General features: G+C 41.4%; 1 protein-coding gene across 6 annotated transcripts in view; it reads right to left on the bottom strand.

Annotated features, from left to right (window-relative positions):
* Positions 1 to 15,962, bottom strand: part of nlgn2a (neuroligin 2a) — a 264,100-nt gene that overhangs the window by 71,892 nt on the left and 176,246 nt on the right. For all 6 annotated transcript variants that reach the window (XM_082526502.1, XM_082526500.1, XM_082526498.1 and 3 more), the window contains one exon: positions 9,563 to 9,712. In XM_082526502.1, the coding sequence (XP_082382628.1) occupies positions 9,563 to 9,712 (150 nt within the window). The remainder of the gene's footprint in view (positions 1 to 9,562; positions 9,713 to 15,962) is intronic.

Below are 15,962 nucleotides of genomic sequence, written 5' to 3'. Positions count from 1 at the left end.
GGAAGAAAAAGACCCCCAACCTCTATTACTGCCATCCTGTCTGTGCTCGACTTTCATTTTGTTTTTCGTAAATGCTCACGTATCAACTCTATCACGCACACACAGACACAAACATATAGATAAAGCCCAGAGGGGAGAGATTAGCAGAGAGAGCGAGAGAAACTATTTATTTACATGCTAATGGAAATGTAAATCCCAGCTATGCCTTTATTCCTTAATAACTGTTTTCGAATAATAATAAAAAAAGAAGCAAAGTGGGGGAATTTTTACATTATTATTAAAAAGAAATTATAATAAGTCAAGACTAGTTCTTTCAAGAAATGGTTTTTGGAGGTTTTCTTCCCACAGGACACAGAGCGACTCTGCTGTCCTGACTAGGATTGTAACTCGCTAAATGAGATGCTGTGAAGGGTTTACAATGGATGGATTAAGGAGCAAGTTGCCACAAGGGAGAGGCGATCTAAATAGGCCGCAGAAGTAGCAAAGCACTAACCAGGATAAAGGCGGGAGCTGCAGTCTGGGATGAAGGAAAGAGTGGAGTACATCTCACTAAATAAAGTGCTTTGAATTGTGGGTAAGATTAGAAAAGCAGTATAGAAACACTACCCGGGTTCAACACAGAGAACAATTTGACTGTCACCTGCTTCAAATATTTTTAGTCCTCGAAAGAAAGAGGATTTTTTCCCTTTTTTAATTGGAAATCAGGACAAAATAGTTTTTTGCTCATCAGTAGACAGTTACGTTGAAACCAAGCACACCATTGCTGTTCTTGTGACGTTGCCAATAAGTTTGATGTGTCACATGGCCCTCTTCCTATTGAAAAAACAAAAGTTGTATCCAAGATGGCCGACTTCTAAATGGCCACCATGGTCACCACCCATCTTGAGGAGTTTGCCCCCTCACATATACTAATGTGCCACAAACAGGACTTTAATATCACCAACCATTCCCATTTTATTACGGTGTATCCATATAAATGGCCCACCCTGTAGACAGTGTTGAGTGTATTGTAACAGCAATGACGTGTGAACCCTGCTTCCAGGTCCAAACTACTCTGTGTTTATTAAAGCTGTTGCTTTTTTTTAACATGTTTTAATGCTTTGTATTCCTGCAGCAGTATATGAATGACTAACCTCGTATTGTGGATGGATTATCTCAGTTGTTCTCCTGACTGAAGTTTGGAACATTTACAGCATCCTGCCATGCGATTGCATTTGTCCCTAACCATCAGGAAACCTCACATTAACTGTTATAGCGAGTCAACGCTAGACAGTTTAACTTAGGGTTATATATCCCTTTTTTTGCATGACAATTCTGTACGTTATACATCAAACCATTGTAACATAGTAACTTTAACCTTGGTAGGATGCAATGTGCTATGACTATCATCACAAGGTGGCATCTAGAAGCTGCTTGGTAACTGCTATTCAACAACAAATTCTGAATAACACCCTGTTAACAAGAGGCATCAGACCTGTTAAACATGCACTAAAAAAGCCTGAAAGAAGAGAAACTTTCAAAGCCACAGACAACTACAGCTGTCAGAGTGTTGCGTGGAACTAAGATCCTGTAAAAACTCAGCTAGCTTTTAAAACACGTCACAAGTCTGCCATTGCCAAAGAGCTTCTAATATTCTCCAGTATGCATACATGTATATACACTTGATGGGGCGACCGTGGTTCAGGGGGTTGGGTAGCTCATCTTGTAACTGGAAGGTTACCGGTTTGAACCCCAGCTCTGTCTGTCCTGGTCGTTGTGTCCTTGGGCAAGACACTTCACCTACCGCCTACTGGTGTTGGCCAGAGGGGCCGATGGCGCGATATGGCAGCCTCGCTTCTGTCAGTCTGCCCCAGGGCAGCTGTGGCTACAACTGTAGCTGCCTCCACCAGTGTGTGAATGTGAGAGTGAATGAATAGTGGAATTGTAAAGTGCTTTGAATGTCCTGAAAAGCGCTATTTAAATGCAATCCATTATTATTACTTGAGAAATAAAAAGAGAACACTGATGACTGATGACAGAGGGATTTTGACTCAGTCTGCGCTCCAGATGGGTTAATTATTAATCGCGTTAGTCGTGATTACGGCACGTTAACGCTCATAGCACTAAAAAATTGTAAGGTTGCCATTGGCTTTAATCCAGATGAAAGAGGTAAACCTAAGAATGTAACCAAAGCGGCGTGCCACTAGTTCAGATGTATAGTGCAAGCAAAGTACTCAAACACGACTAAGTTGCATGAGCATGTACGTGTCCACCATCCGGCTGAGTATGATAGGCTATCACCAGTTTCTGCACCTCCATCAACAAGCAGATGAGGTGGGGGCAGATGAAAGAGGGTGCTGTTAAAACAGCATTATTATTCTGTTGACTGCTTCTATTAGCTCCATCATTATTAGCAAACTTACTCATGAGCAGATAAATAAATAAATAAATCGCCGATGGGCTCAGCCTATCATCGATAGTCGTTATTTTTCATCAAGTCGCCCACCCCTACCTGTGCCAAAAACATTTACTATACATTAAATGATTTGAATTTTATGTGTTTATAAGTTTTGACAACCAGATTCAAGTTCAGGAGCAGAATAAATTGCACTTCCTTTTGCTCTCCAGATACAGTATGGGCAAGGCATGTTTCAAAGACCAGCTTTAAGTCCTAATTAGCAGCAGTGCATTCCAATTAACTCAACTCCAGCTTTAATCATTTATATGATCAGGGTAATTAAATACATCACGACGTCGAAACCATACAGCACAGGAAACTTTGCGAGACCCAGACTAATTTGTGGTAGGCTTCGTAAACCAAGACCACAAAACTGAACTCTTGCACTGCTGACTGCAGCACCGGAAGGCTGCATCGCTGATGATATCGAATATAATCTCATGCGAAGACGTCGGCCTGCGCAGAAACACACGCTGTTTCGAGTTTTCATATCACGTGGCCACATCTAGCTTCTGTATCAATAATTCCTGCATCGCCCTTCCAAATCGACATGTCGGATTGCTGAAGCAAGAACACAAACAGCAGAAACCATCGCACAGCGTATCCACAGAGCAGACATTGATATGCATGACTGCATGCACCTACACGTGCCTGGTGCACACCACCTCTAAACACACAAACGCTCGCTTCTAACCCCACACTAGCTTTGCCTCTCTCTGTCAAAGGAAAATGCCATCCATCATGCAGGATGCATGGGGTGAAAGATTACTCACATTTCTCCCAATCATGGCCAAATTGCTCTGGATGGCTCTCATATTTGGGAGATGGCTGTGGCCGTCTCTTTGCATACAAATGACAAAGTCTCCCCCGCAATTTGCTTTCTCCTTGACTCAAAGAATGTGATGAGAGAGTTACAGACAGGGTGCAGGAAGAAGAAAATGCAGAATTGCAGCTGGAGGACTGGAAGGAGGGAGAGAGATGTAACATACAAGGACAGATAATTAAGTCCAACCTAATGCTCACGTCATTAGGTACGGCGTGATACTCGGGGAGAATCTAATGCCGCTGCGACACCTGACTTATTTTTATCATCTTTGAAAAGTACATTTGTAATCCACACATTTAAATGTCTTTTGTACAGGATTACTTTCTTCTAAAAGTCAACACACCAGGTTCAAGCTGGCATGAAACAGCACTATGAATATCCTCAGTATGCAGAGCTATCATACAGCATTGCTCTATAAGAGTACTAACAGATATGTGACGCTGTCGTTGACCACATATAAAAAAACTATTTACATCTTACTGATAAAAACAAATCAAAGAGCGCTGGGAGCACGAATTAACAAGTTAACAAGCCAACAGTGTAGCCAGGTTTTAGTCTGGAGGTAGAAACCTAATGCCTGAAAAGTTACCAATCCCCTTGTTATGTTGAGAAAAACAGGAAACTAGCCTTTGCTTTCTATTCCCAAGTTCATCTAACCTGGAACTTTGCTAGAATTGCTTTTCCTTTCAGAAACAGGGTTTCTGCCAGTCTATTACAAGCTTGGTGGCCCATCTGGTCTAAACTGATCCACTGCTGGTCCTAAGCACTGTGGATTCTTTTTCATACATACACAAAAATATAAGCATTAAGCTGGCTAATATACAGCCATGGTTAAACAAAAGTACACACAATGATTGAAAAGCTCTTTTATTTAGTAACTGCTTTCTGTATGACTATCAATCTCTCACATGTTTGCTTGCTTTGATCATTAATGCCACGTAACAGACACGCAGACTGATGGGCAATAACAACTGTTGATAAGGTTCCTCTGTGGCATTGTGGTAACACAAACCTGAATGCGCTTAACAACAAGCTGCCAAATTGTTCTTTTATAGTGGTCCTCACTCTTGATGCACTTCTAAGGAAGTCAAGGAAATCAAGTACATTTGTTTAGCAGGGCCTTGCTGCTTTTACCCTCTTAGTTCCTGTATTAACAGTGACAGTGTACTTCTACTTCTTCAACATTTTACTTAGTAGTCTGCTGTTGCCATTAGCTGTTAAAGCTATAAAAATAGCTCAAATAACTACATGAGTTTCAAAGGGAATAAAGGATATGGCAAATATACTGTAATTTACAATGAGTTTAGCTGTTCAGATGATATTCGACTACCTCCAGACACAAATTCAGGACTAACAGAGGTAAGATGAGTAAAGTAAAGCTAACTGTGATTTGGTGCTTCCTCTCTATTAAATGTTGTAAACATGAAATAAACTACCTGGTACCATGAGAAATACTAGCATGCTCCCATGTTTTTCTCAATCATTTCAATTTGACAGAAGAAAAAAAAGAAAATACCTTTTTCACACTTTTACAGTTGTGTCAGTCAGGTTAGCTAGCGTGATAGCACTCAGGATAGCCATGGCATTGCAGTAGTATTCACAATATTCTGTATGATAACAAGTGTGTGCCGGCTGCTAATGAGCACCACTTCACCTGCAAGCTAATTGGAGCTAATTACAGCTCCACAACCCTGGTGGCAGCACTTTTAGGAGGAGAATGACACTAGCGCTGACTCTAAACCACAGCGGCTAGATTTTGGCTAAAACTGTCACTCTTAACAAAGTAACAAACTCGTTACCAGCACTTTTCTGTAACAATTAACTTGATGAGAAGAATTACACTTTTATAGATAGCAGCAATCAACAATAACAAAAGCAACAAAAAGGCCTTTTAACAGTCCTTTAATAGATATTTCATATTGCATTCTGTTATTCACTGTAGCAAAAAATGCTGATGAATTCAATAGGGAAGCACTGAAAAGCAAACACTTTAGGTAATTGCATGCAAATGAAAATGTGTCACCGCAGTAAAGGCGGTTTAAATGCTCCAAAAACAACACAGCAACATCCTTTAAGAAAGAAACAAAACAAATCAAAGCCAGGCTGCCTATTTTAAAACAGCTTCCAGGAGCCCGCTCTCTCTTCGGCTAATGAAATATCTAAAGCACTTAGTTTCCTTTAGTTAGCACCTGCCTCCTTAGAGGCATGTTCCTCCTCTCCAAGCTAAATTACCGTACTTGGTCTCAGTGGAGCGAGACAGAGTGCGGTAACAAAGAGGAGAAGTCGAGTGTATTTTCAAAAAAGGGATGACGCGCTCGTGCTGGAGAGCTGAGGTGGCAGACAATAGTGTGCTGGCAGATCTCACAGTGAACTGAGCAGACAGGTTACAGCGTGCTACACCGGGCCTGTAAAGCCACTTTAACCACTTTCCAAATCCCTCACTTTCTCTCAGTGCTGCCGCTGGTACTAACAGCTCAAAAGTGCATCATAACCAAACCTTCCCCTACCAAAATACTCCGCAAAGGTTTGTTTTTTTTTTGTTTTTGTTTTTTACAATGCCTACTCTCTGTGGAATGAATTATACATCTGCAAAACAGTCATCTGAAAGTTGGAGGTTCTGGGCGAGGGCGTGCAGTTAAAATGAGGAATTGTGAGGTGCATTTCCACGTCAGTAAAAATGCCACATCTGTATATGATTTGCATGCTTGTTCTCTTCTTCCACTCCTATGTTTAATAGACTTCCTGGCAATGCAGGACTCAGTGGCCAAATAAAAAAACAGGATGTATGGTGACAAGTAGGGCTGCCACGATTTGTCGACTAGTCACGATTACGTCGACTATCAAAATCGTCGACGACTGATTTAATAGTCGACGCGTCGTTTGAAGCTTTGTAAGATCACAAAAGACGCAGGAATAAGTGGCAGGATTTAAGAGTGTAATGTTAGTTTTAATGTTACTCTTATTATTCTTTCTGGGTCACAAAATAAACGTTTAACATATTTTCAGGCGAGAATGTAGCTGTGTAAACCTCAAATATCTGCTCAGTTTATCAGGACACCACATATTTTCAAAAGCGCTCCGACGTTTTCGGAGACATCTGTTACCCACTAGCTCGTTAGCGAGCCGGGGCTAGGTCACTAGCGCCGTGAGAACACCGGACTCCCCGCAAATCGTTTTCAAACCCACCGCCGTCTTTCGCTACTCAGGTTAAATATATATGAGTCACTTAGATAACTTAAAATGTTATTGTTTGGCTTTTTTTTAGTATTTTATTTGTTCCTGAGTAAATCAGTTTGTCTGAGATTAAAGTTATAGTTTTTACACAGCTGAATAAACGTCAAGCAGACAACTGATTATCAGAAGTGTGAGATGCTCCAGAATCTACTCCGGTGTCCTGTTATATTTTAGATAGCAAGGAGTTTATTAAACTTCACCGAAACAATCTGCAAATTTCATTAAAATTTAATAAACTATCATCTTGTCTTTATTTTTAGTTAGCACTTACCTTAAACACTTAAAGCTGTAAGCTAATGATAGTTATATAAGAGCAGATGCTGCTGGTGCAATAAGCTGTAGTTTTACGTCCAATGGATGATGATCTGATTAGTCGACTAATCGCAAAAATAATCGGTGACTAGTCGACTATCAAAATAATCGTTTGTGGCAGCCCTAGTGACAAGAGTACGAGAATTAAGTAAGTAAGCTAAAAGATCTCACAAAGCAACAAATCATGCCACCACATAATGAAAAAGCTGACATACTTTTATTATCAGTCTGAAAAGAGCCATTTCTAAGGCTTTAGGACTCCAGTATTGAAGTGACTGGCCTACCAAGATTCCTCCAAGAGTCTACTGATGACTCATCAGGTCACAAAATAACACAGAACAATACTTAAAGACCTGCAGGCTTCACTTGCCTCAGTCAAGTTCAGAGTTCATGATGCTACAAGAATCACACCAGCAGTCAAACATGGTGGTAGTGTAACGGTCTTGGGCTGTTTTGTTGCCTCGGGACCTGTTAGACTTGCCATAATTGAGGGAAACATGAATTCTGCTCTGTATCAGGAAATTCTGAAGGACAATGTCCAACCATCATTGTGCTCTGAAGGTGTTGGTTGCATTTGGGTTATCCAAGTCCACCTCTGAATAGCTCAAAAAGAAACCAAACAAAATAAGATGCTTTGGTATCACCTTAAGCAGTCTGTTAATACTTTTCAGTCTGAATTATAACAATTCTACAAAGAAGAGTGGGCCAAAGTTCCTCCAAAGCACTGTGAAACATTCACTGCCGGTTATCACAAATACTTAATTGCAGCTGTTGATGCCAAGGATGGCACAACCAGTTATTAGGTTTAGAGGGCAATTACTTATTAACATAGTGCCGCAAGGATAATAAATAAGCAAAAAAAAAAAAAAAAAAAAAAAAAAGTCAGGAAGGGTGTAAACAGTTTTTCGCAGCACTTTAACTTTAACTCTATGTAGACCAGTGTTTCCCAACCTTTTGGAGCCACTGCACATATTTCACATTAGAAAAATCACACGGCACACCACCAAACAAAAATGTCACAAAAAGGATATTGATCATTTTCCCCCTGCGCACCAGGCACAGTGGAATTGGTTTGGTTTGTCCCCAGTATACTTTTTTTGCTTTCTTTTGACCACTACTCATGCCAGGGCTTCATCTGGGTCGGAATTTTCTCCAGGATCCAGGTCAGATTGACTACGTTTTCTTTTCAAATATTTATCTATTTATTTATTACACGCTTTGTCGTCTCACTCACAGCATGACTATTATGTAATTTCTTCTTCGTCTTCTTCTGTTTTATTGGCAACCCATTTAATGAGAGGAGGTAGTTGTACTGCCCTCTAGTGGAAGAGAAAGTAATCAATCTGCCCGTTACTAATCAGGTTGAACCAGATAATCTTCCACGGCACACCTGATTATTTCTCATGGCACACCTATCCACAGTGGTTGGGAAACAATTATGTAGACAAATCTAGACACGATTTAAGGTAAGATTTTTTTTAAAAAAAAATTTTTAGGAGAAATCTAGTGCATATGAAGCCATGTGCTTCATTACTCCCAACTTAAAATAAGTCACTGTTGATTATGGCTCCATATATGTCTTCGACCACATTTTTGAAAGTAAAATTCTTCTGATTAATACATTGCAAAACCATATCTACCTTCTCTTCTACCTGCTCTTCATTCTACTTATTCTGCGTTCTTCTATTTTATGAGAAAAGGGACCATGATGCACGGTGGGATGGTGGTTAGCACTGTTGCCGCACAGCAAGAAGGTTCTGAATTCAATTCCACCACTAGGCCGGGGTCTTTCTGTGTGGAGTTTGCATGTTCTTATGTGGGTTCCCTCCGGGTACTCCGGCTTCCTCCCACAGTCCAAAGACATGCAGTTAGTGGGGATAGGTTAACTGATCAATCTAAATTGCCCATAGGTGTGAATGTGAGAGCGAATGGTTGCCTGTCTCTGTGTGTTAGCCCTTTAACAGACTGGCGACCTGTCCAGGGTGTACCCCGCCTCTCGCCCTATGACAGCTGGGATAAGCTCCAGCACCCCCCACGACTCTGAAAAGGATAAGTGGAAGCGAATGGCTGGATGGATAAAACTGTGCACATCTTTATAAATTGCAGTCCTCCTGATTCAACCTGGTTTAGACTTCAGCATTTAACCATAAACACTCAAGGAGTCTTTGCACATTTTTATAATTTGATCCTTCCAGTCCCATTGTATCAGGCTCAACCACAATACTATCCACAACTTTACCAAATGATCGTGATCTATCCTGGCACCATCACCAAGGGATACCATGGAAACTAAGCTTGAATTGTAACATTTTTTATTTCTTTTTATTCACACTGCAAACTGGGTAAAGACAAGCCAAACTTCCTTTCTGGTGTGTTTCAGCTGAACGAGTCTGGCTAGTGTCTTCATCTCAGCTCCCCCCGTTTCCAAGAAAGGGTTTACAATGCAAAAGTTTTGTAAAAAACAAAAACAAAAACAAAAAAAAGGCCATCAGTATTCAAAGAAAATTAAAGAATTACACAATCGGTGTTTAGACAGTGAGGGGAAATCTATAAGCAAGTGAGCTGTAACGATCAGGCCCTGGACTGGTTGTCATTACAATGATGGATTCTATTCATGTCACCCATCATCGACTCAGTTTAGAGAAAAGAAGAAACGTTCTTTTAGCTCAGCGTTTGGGGAGATATGGAATATAAATCGAATCTATTTGTTGGTGCAAATCTGTTAGCATGAAAAAGTCATGAGGGCCACTCACCGAGCACGCCGAGCCTGTAGTTCATGGTTACCACGATCACGTTGCCGTAGGCGGCGAGGACGCTGGCATCAAACATGTTTCCTGTGCCTTCCATGTAGGAGCCGCCGTGAATAAACAGCATCACCGGCTTCTTCCTGCGGTCACGGATATCTACATGCACAAACAGGGAAAAACAGAGTGTGAAAGAACAAAAAGTCAATGACTGCATTCACAGTTATGATTAGACATTGTGTTAGACCATAGTATATGGAACAAACTGCAGCGTGATGAAAACACAGCACTGGATCAGTGCTGCATTACTTACTGCAGCTGGATGCCAACCTTTAAAAATGGGCTTGAGCTCATTTAGATTTCAGCCAATGATTCTAACAACAGGCAGTAACGAGAGGCGCCACCGTGAGAATCTTGTCAAATGTTTCCTGGTGATTAAAGCGAGAAAAAAAAGGCTTGAAGAAAATTACCAGCTACTGTAGTGCTTCACATTAGAGCCTGTCGTGCATCAGTCTTTACTTCACACTGAGGCCAAGATTGACTAAAACTGATGCAATTCCTAGCACAGTGCAAAAGCATCTGTGTGTGCAACTGAAAATTGATGGCAGCCTGAGGCAATTAGTTTCAACAGAGAATGTCCAGATAAATTCACAGAATGTCTGCACAACAGCTCTTATGATGGGGTAGCTCAATGTGTTGGTGTCAGAGTTCACCCCAAAGAGCTCTCTGCTGCAGAGAAGAGATGTTTAACACTGTTCAAACAGCCACTCTCTAGTAAACACACTCAAAGCAATGTGGCACAACATACAGAAGGTAAAAAAGAAGGTACCAGGATGACACTAGGAAACATATCAAAGCCGGGCCCCAAAGGAGTGGAGCTGATGTCTGTATACTCCCCTCTGAAGAGCATTCAGTGCGCAATCAACACAAAATAAAAGGCCACTGGCTCTCAATATATCATGTGTGCAATAAATTTCCATAATTTCCTCATTTTATTTTGCACCTTGGAACTCGGAACCCCCATAAATGCAAATTTCAAGTCGCCTTGAGCTGCAGAGACAGCTATAGAAACCTATTTCTAGGTCAACTCCCCTGTGTGGAATCTCTAGAAGAACACAGTTTTCTTGGACGCTATCATTTTTGCACTGGCACAAATTGTTGGTGGGTCCCGCCTGGAGGTGAAAAATGGAAAGATAGCTAAAAAGTTACCCATGAAAATGTTACGCAAGAACATTAGAAAACAAAGTTTAGCTCCAGAGTTGCTTCCCGTAAAGTTTTCTGTATTTATTTTACTGAAAGTAAGTATAAATGTGCAAACTGGAGGCAGGATCTGTCTATCTGGTTGTTCAGTCTGACGTCACTAGCCGTGTCTGGGCCTAAACTCTGCTGCAGGTCCATATATCAAACGATCACTATGGCATTACTGAGAGTTGAAAAACTGTCTAAAGTCTTTCATCTTTAATAAAATGATCAGCGTTCTGCTCTACCAGGTGTAACAATTGAGTTTAACATCCAGGCATCCATGAAAACGGAATTTATGACATTTAACGGAGTTAGAAGTTAGCAGGAAGTTAGCTCGCTAGCTTCTATCTAAATACAATATAGCATGTCCTGACTGCAGGGTTTTGGAAACAAATTAAAACGTACAGCTCTGTTATCACTTCCAGCATAAATGAAGACAGAAAACTAAACAGCAGTGATGTTTGTAGGGTTACTGAAGTTGGGCTAGCTGGTATATAATGATGTGCTACGTGACCGCTAGCGACACACAGCTATGTTAGCATAATATAAACAAGCTAACTTTTTTTCCACTCGATAAAAGTTGACGTGAGTGTTCTCGGTGGTCAGGAACAAATGTAATCGCATGGCAGGATGCTGTAAAAGGACCAAACTTCAGCCAGGAGAACATCTGAGATAATCCATCCACAATACGAGGTTAGTCATTCATATACTGCTGCATGGGCTGGGCTTTAGTTACATCCTAAGGTTTTAAAAACTGAGCTTAAATAAATGATTAGCGGTAATAAAAGCCGAGGGAGGTCAACAGTGATCACTGACTGTTTTAGGAGCTTTTTGAGATTAAATAGAAGAAAATACATAACATTAAACATGTTAACAACACAAAAGCCATATTAAACGCAGACTACTTTAGGCCCGGAAGTAGGATTCGTCGCGTCATCACTGAACAACCGGATTATTAGCTATAGTGATTTAAACTAAGTTGTGGGGATAGGTTAATTGCCACTAGGTGTGAGTGTGAGTGCGAATGGTTGTCTGTCCCTGTGTGTTGGCCCTGCGACAGACTGGCGACCTGTCCAGGGTGTACCCCGCCTCTCGCCCTATGACAGCTGGGATAGGCTCCAGCGACCCTGAAAAGGATAAGCGGACGCAAATGGATGGATGGATTTAAACTAGTGTTGCCTGGACAACAGTAACTTAAATAATAATGCTTAAAAATGTGAAAACAAGTACTTAAAAACATATTCTCTGCAATATATTGTAAACATGAATTTCTGAGGCAAGCTGAAGGTATTCAGTTAATGTAGACCTACTGTGTTATTTATTTCCTTATTTTCTCTTATATATAATATATGATGATATATACATATAATATACTGTTACAGTGGTGGATGCTCATATTAAACAAAAAATACAAACAATGACACAGTGATTTCTCTACCACTGGCTTGAGGGCATGGCCTGCCTCCCAAACAGAACACTTCTTTGACCCCACCCACTGGATGAACTGACAGGTTGCACCAAGACCTGGTAAAAGATGAATAAAGGCTATTCTGAACCATAAAACACTTAAAGCTACTCCAGTGGAGTCTAATTATAAAAATATGAAGCTGAAAATGAGCATAACAGGTGCCCTTTAAACTCTATGGTTGCTCAGGGAAGCTATGATGATAAATTCTGGCATCCTCCACTAAGAAACTCATGCAGCTCATTTCAGAAAGCATCCAATGTCAGTCCTGAGAGTTTTCAGCATACACCCTCTCCTGCAGCGCTGTGCGTGCACGTAGGACGGTCCCCGATGGGCCCTCGTTGGCCTTTGAACCAGTCTCCTAGCTGACTGTGAGCAGCGTCGCTCCTGCCTGCCAGGAGCCTACGGTAGCATATGGCACAGAAGACTCAGAGGAGTGGCACAGTGACAGCAGCCCCTGTTGGCTTCTGTTTGTGTGTCTGCGAGTGTGTGTGCGTGCAGGCCTGAGGATATGAGCAAACAGTAGTGGCGAATAACCACATAAATAACCACTACTGCATCTATTATAGAAGGCAGGAGAGATGGAGGGCGTGCGGCTCTCTTTGAAAGCTGCTTATATATATGTAGATGCTGTGTTAAGTACACAAACGTATGTAAGGTGGCTGCAAATGTAGCACCGTAAATCTCCAGTGATAGACTAGGGTGTCACAGACACATCCATACAGAGCTATGGCGCTAAAACCAGCGCATCAGTCAGGCAGACACACTCACACCGGCGAGAGAGAAATTCACAGGCAGTTGCAATGGAGAAGTCGCTATGGCAACTGCTCCACTTTGACTTGTTTCCGCCTCTCCTGCCTCTCCCTCTCACTTGGACAAAGTCTCATTGACTGTTGCTGTGGCAACATATTGCTGTCCTGCATGCCTAACCCCATGATGCCCTTCGCCGTGCTTCTACCTGCATGTCATTTCATTAGCAGCGAATGACCACATGCGCACCTCCTACATGCATGTTTCTGCATTCTGCTGCAGCGGCATCGAGGGACAGAATGCAGATGCACACGCACACAAACCCACAAGATGCAAACACACACACACACACGCACAAAGCAGACTGTCACAGTTGACCTGTAGACTCGGCGTCCACGGATCAGTTACAGGGCGAATCGTTGTGGCACAGTGACTGATAGGACCGAGGCCCTCAAGGGTAACAAGCTCTCCTCTCTTTCCCTGCCTCTGGCTTTGTTGTGTTTCTACCACAACTAAAGCTTAGCGTGCGATGCCCACAGATGGGCTGGTGGTTAGCTCTCCACCCTCAGCTTCCATACTTGAACCACATGTGGGTTGAAAAAAATTCAATCATTCATCAAAGCGTGCAATCATGCTTTAAAAATACTTTTTGCATAATTTGTTTCTCTTCAGCTATTTTGTTGACAATGTGAACAGGTGCTGCACGACAACAGAATGTCCCATACCATGGAGGCAGCTGGGGAAATGGGATAGTGTCCACGTATACATACAAAGCCTCGACAAATCCTTAACGTCCATGTTTACAATGGGCAGATGGTGAATACTCTCACACAGGCATGAGCTAAAGGAGGGGCTTAAAGCTGACTCATTTGTTTTACACTAACGTTTGCATGTTCGACTAAAGGAATTAAACGGAGTAGATTTATAAAACAGGTCAACACAGCCACTGTACGGGGCGACCGACTGAGGTTTACTCGCGCTTTGTTTCATGGCTTTTATGGCTTTTCAGAAGTGTGTGCTCCATCTCTGCTAAAGTATGTAAATATTTCCATTTCAACAGGGAACAAAATCATAAACTTTTTGCTCAACTGCCTTAATCTGATAACAGCTATAGGCCACAGCTGTTTAACAGCATTTGATATTTTTCATATGATTTGTAATACTTTTTCCGTATAAGCCCTCAGTGAGTTATGTAAGTAACCACCTACAGCTGGTGTATAATTCCAAATGATTATATGTGTATTTCAGACCATAGTAAAAACTTTTTCTTGCAAATATCTTTAAAAAAATAGTAATTTTCATTTAATATTTCAAGGGAAAAAAGTAAAAAGTTCCAAGTTTCTATTTTTTCCCCCTTTTTCCTCCCACAGCTGATCCACTTCATATCAAGTAAGACTTTCTGTGTTTTACTTTTAGCTTATTATTAGTTTGTAGCTTTTCAACTTCACATGCAAATGATTTAGCATTAGAGGGACCTTTTGCTTATTTTAACCTCTATTTTTTAATCTTAGACTCTGCTAGAGTAGAGGGCGCAGCACTCCAGCTTTCCCTCTGAAATAAAATGTATTAACAGCCTGCTCTTTTCAGGGCCTCACTCCCTTTATGGCAGCTTTTATCTGATTGGCCTTCCCTTGGAAACAGAGGGTTTGACGGCATATGGGAGAGAGGTCTCTGCTCAACGCTTTGCTCGAAGTTTAGCACTTGGCAGGCCGATATTGGCGAAACCATCCATCCATCCATTCTGTTCCGCTTATCCTTATCAGGGCTGCGGTGGGGCTGAAGCCTATCCTAGCTACCATAGGGTGAGAAGCAAGGTGCACCCTGGACAGATCATCAGTCTGTCGCAGGGCTGACACACTGACCATCTCTCACTCACACTTGTTAAGAATCCCCAATTAACCTAAACCCACTTACTGCATGTCTTTGGTTTTCACAAACATGGACGTAATTATTTGAAACTCTCTCCCTGTATGGTCATGGCAAATACTTGAAAAATCTCTTAATAACGTAACATTTGCTTTTATGTCATTGTGGAATAAATGATGAGGGTCTTGTCTTCGCGGTTATTGTAGTCATTTTTGTACAAAAACTGAGAACCTTGAATATTTGATGTTTCAGCACCTCAAATGCAGGCTGACAGCTTAACAGTCTAAAAGATGTCAAACTCAAGGACAGGGCCAAACCCGTCCTTTAAGATCTCAGCAGGTTTTGGCCCTTCGGTGTGTACGCAGCAACACACACCACACCGCAACTTTGCTTTCACTGTAAACTAACAAATTAGCTGACAGAGAACGGCACGAAAAGGAAAGTTGAAGATGAAGGCAGACAGTGCATCTTTAAAGAGAGGCCCGTGTATCCATTTACTACGAGTCGATGTCTGCGTTCAAAGACACAATCTGCATTGTCACTTTGAATCCACGCAGCAGCCGAGATACAGAGCCAAGGATAAGAAACAAGAAACAGAGTCTTCAAAAGGTTGCTGAACCGAAAGAACACATGCAGCTACGACATCACGTGCGTGCTCGAGCCAAATCTCAAAATGATGATGCTGTAAACGGGAGATGAATTTTGCAAAAAACTACAAAGTTTATTTTAATTTTTTTGTGTGCAGCCAATTTCATGGCAGGACGCTAAGCTGTCCAGCATATGTAAACTACCTGATCAAAGATGTTTTCGTTTTTAATGAAATTTCTCAGGCAGCTGTTGGGTTGCCATGTTCAGTTCTCTGAAACAAGTAGTTGTTAGACGGCTGTATAGTAGTCGACTGTAACAAGGGCGCAAGATTTTTTTTTACTAAGTGAACAGATGGAAAAATACATTTTTTGCTGACTTTTGGGACTTGTTACAGGCTTCAGGTGGAGCAAATCACTAAAGGCAGAGTGGGATATCAAACATTAAAAATGTGAGTGTCAATAGGTTTTACGTGTCTGGATATAAAACCTCGATTACTAA

The sequence above is a fragment of the Aulonocara stuartgranti genome (assembly GCF_965226115.1).
Source record: "Aulonocara stuartgranti genome assembly, chromosome: 3".
NCBI lineage: Eukaryota > Metazoa > Chordata > Actinopteri > Cichliformes > Cichlidae > Aulonocara > Aulonocara stuartgranti.
The sequence above is the reverse complement of the archived record's forward strand: the minus strand, read 5'-3'. Positions and strand labels throughout refer to the sequence as shown.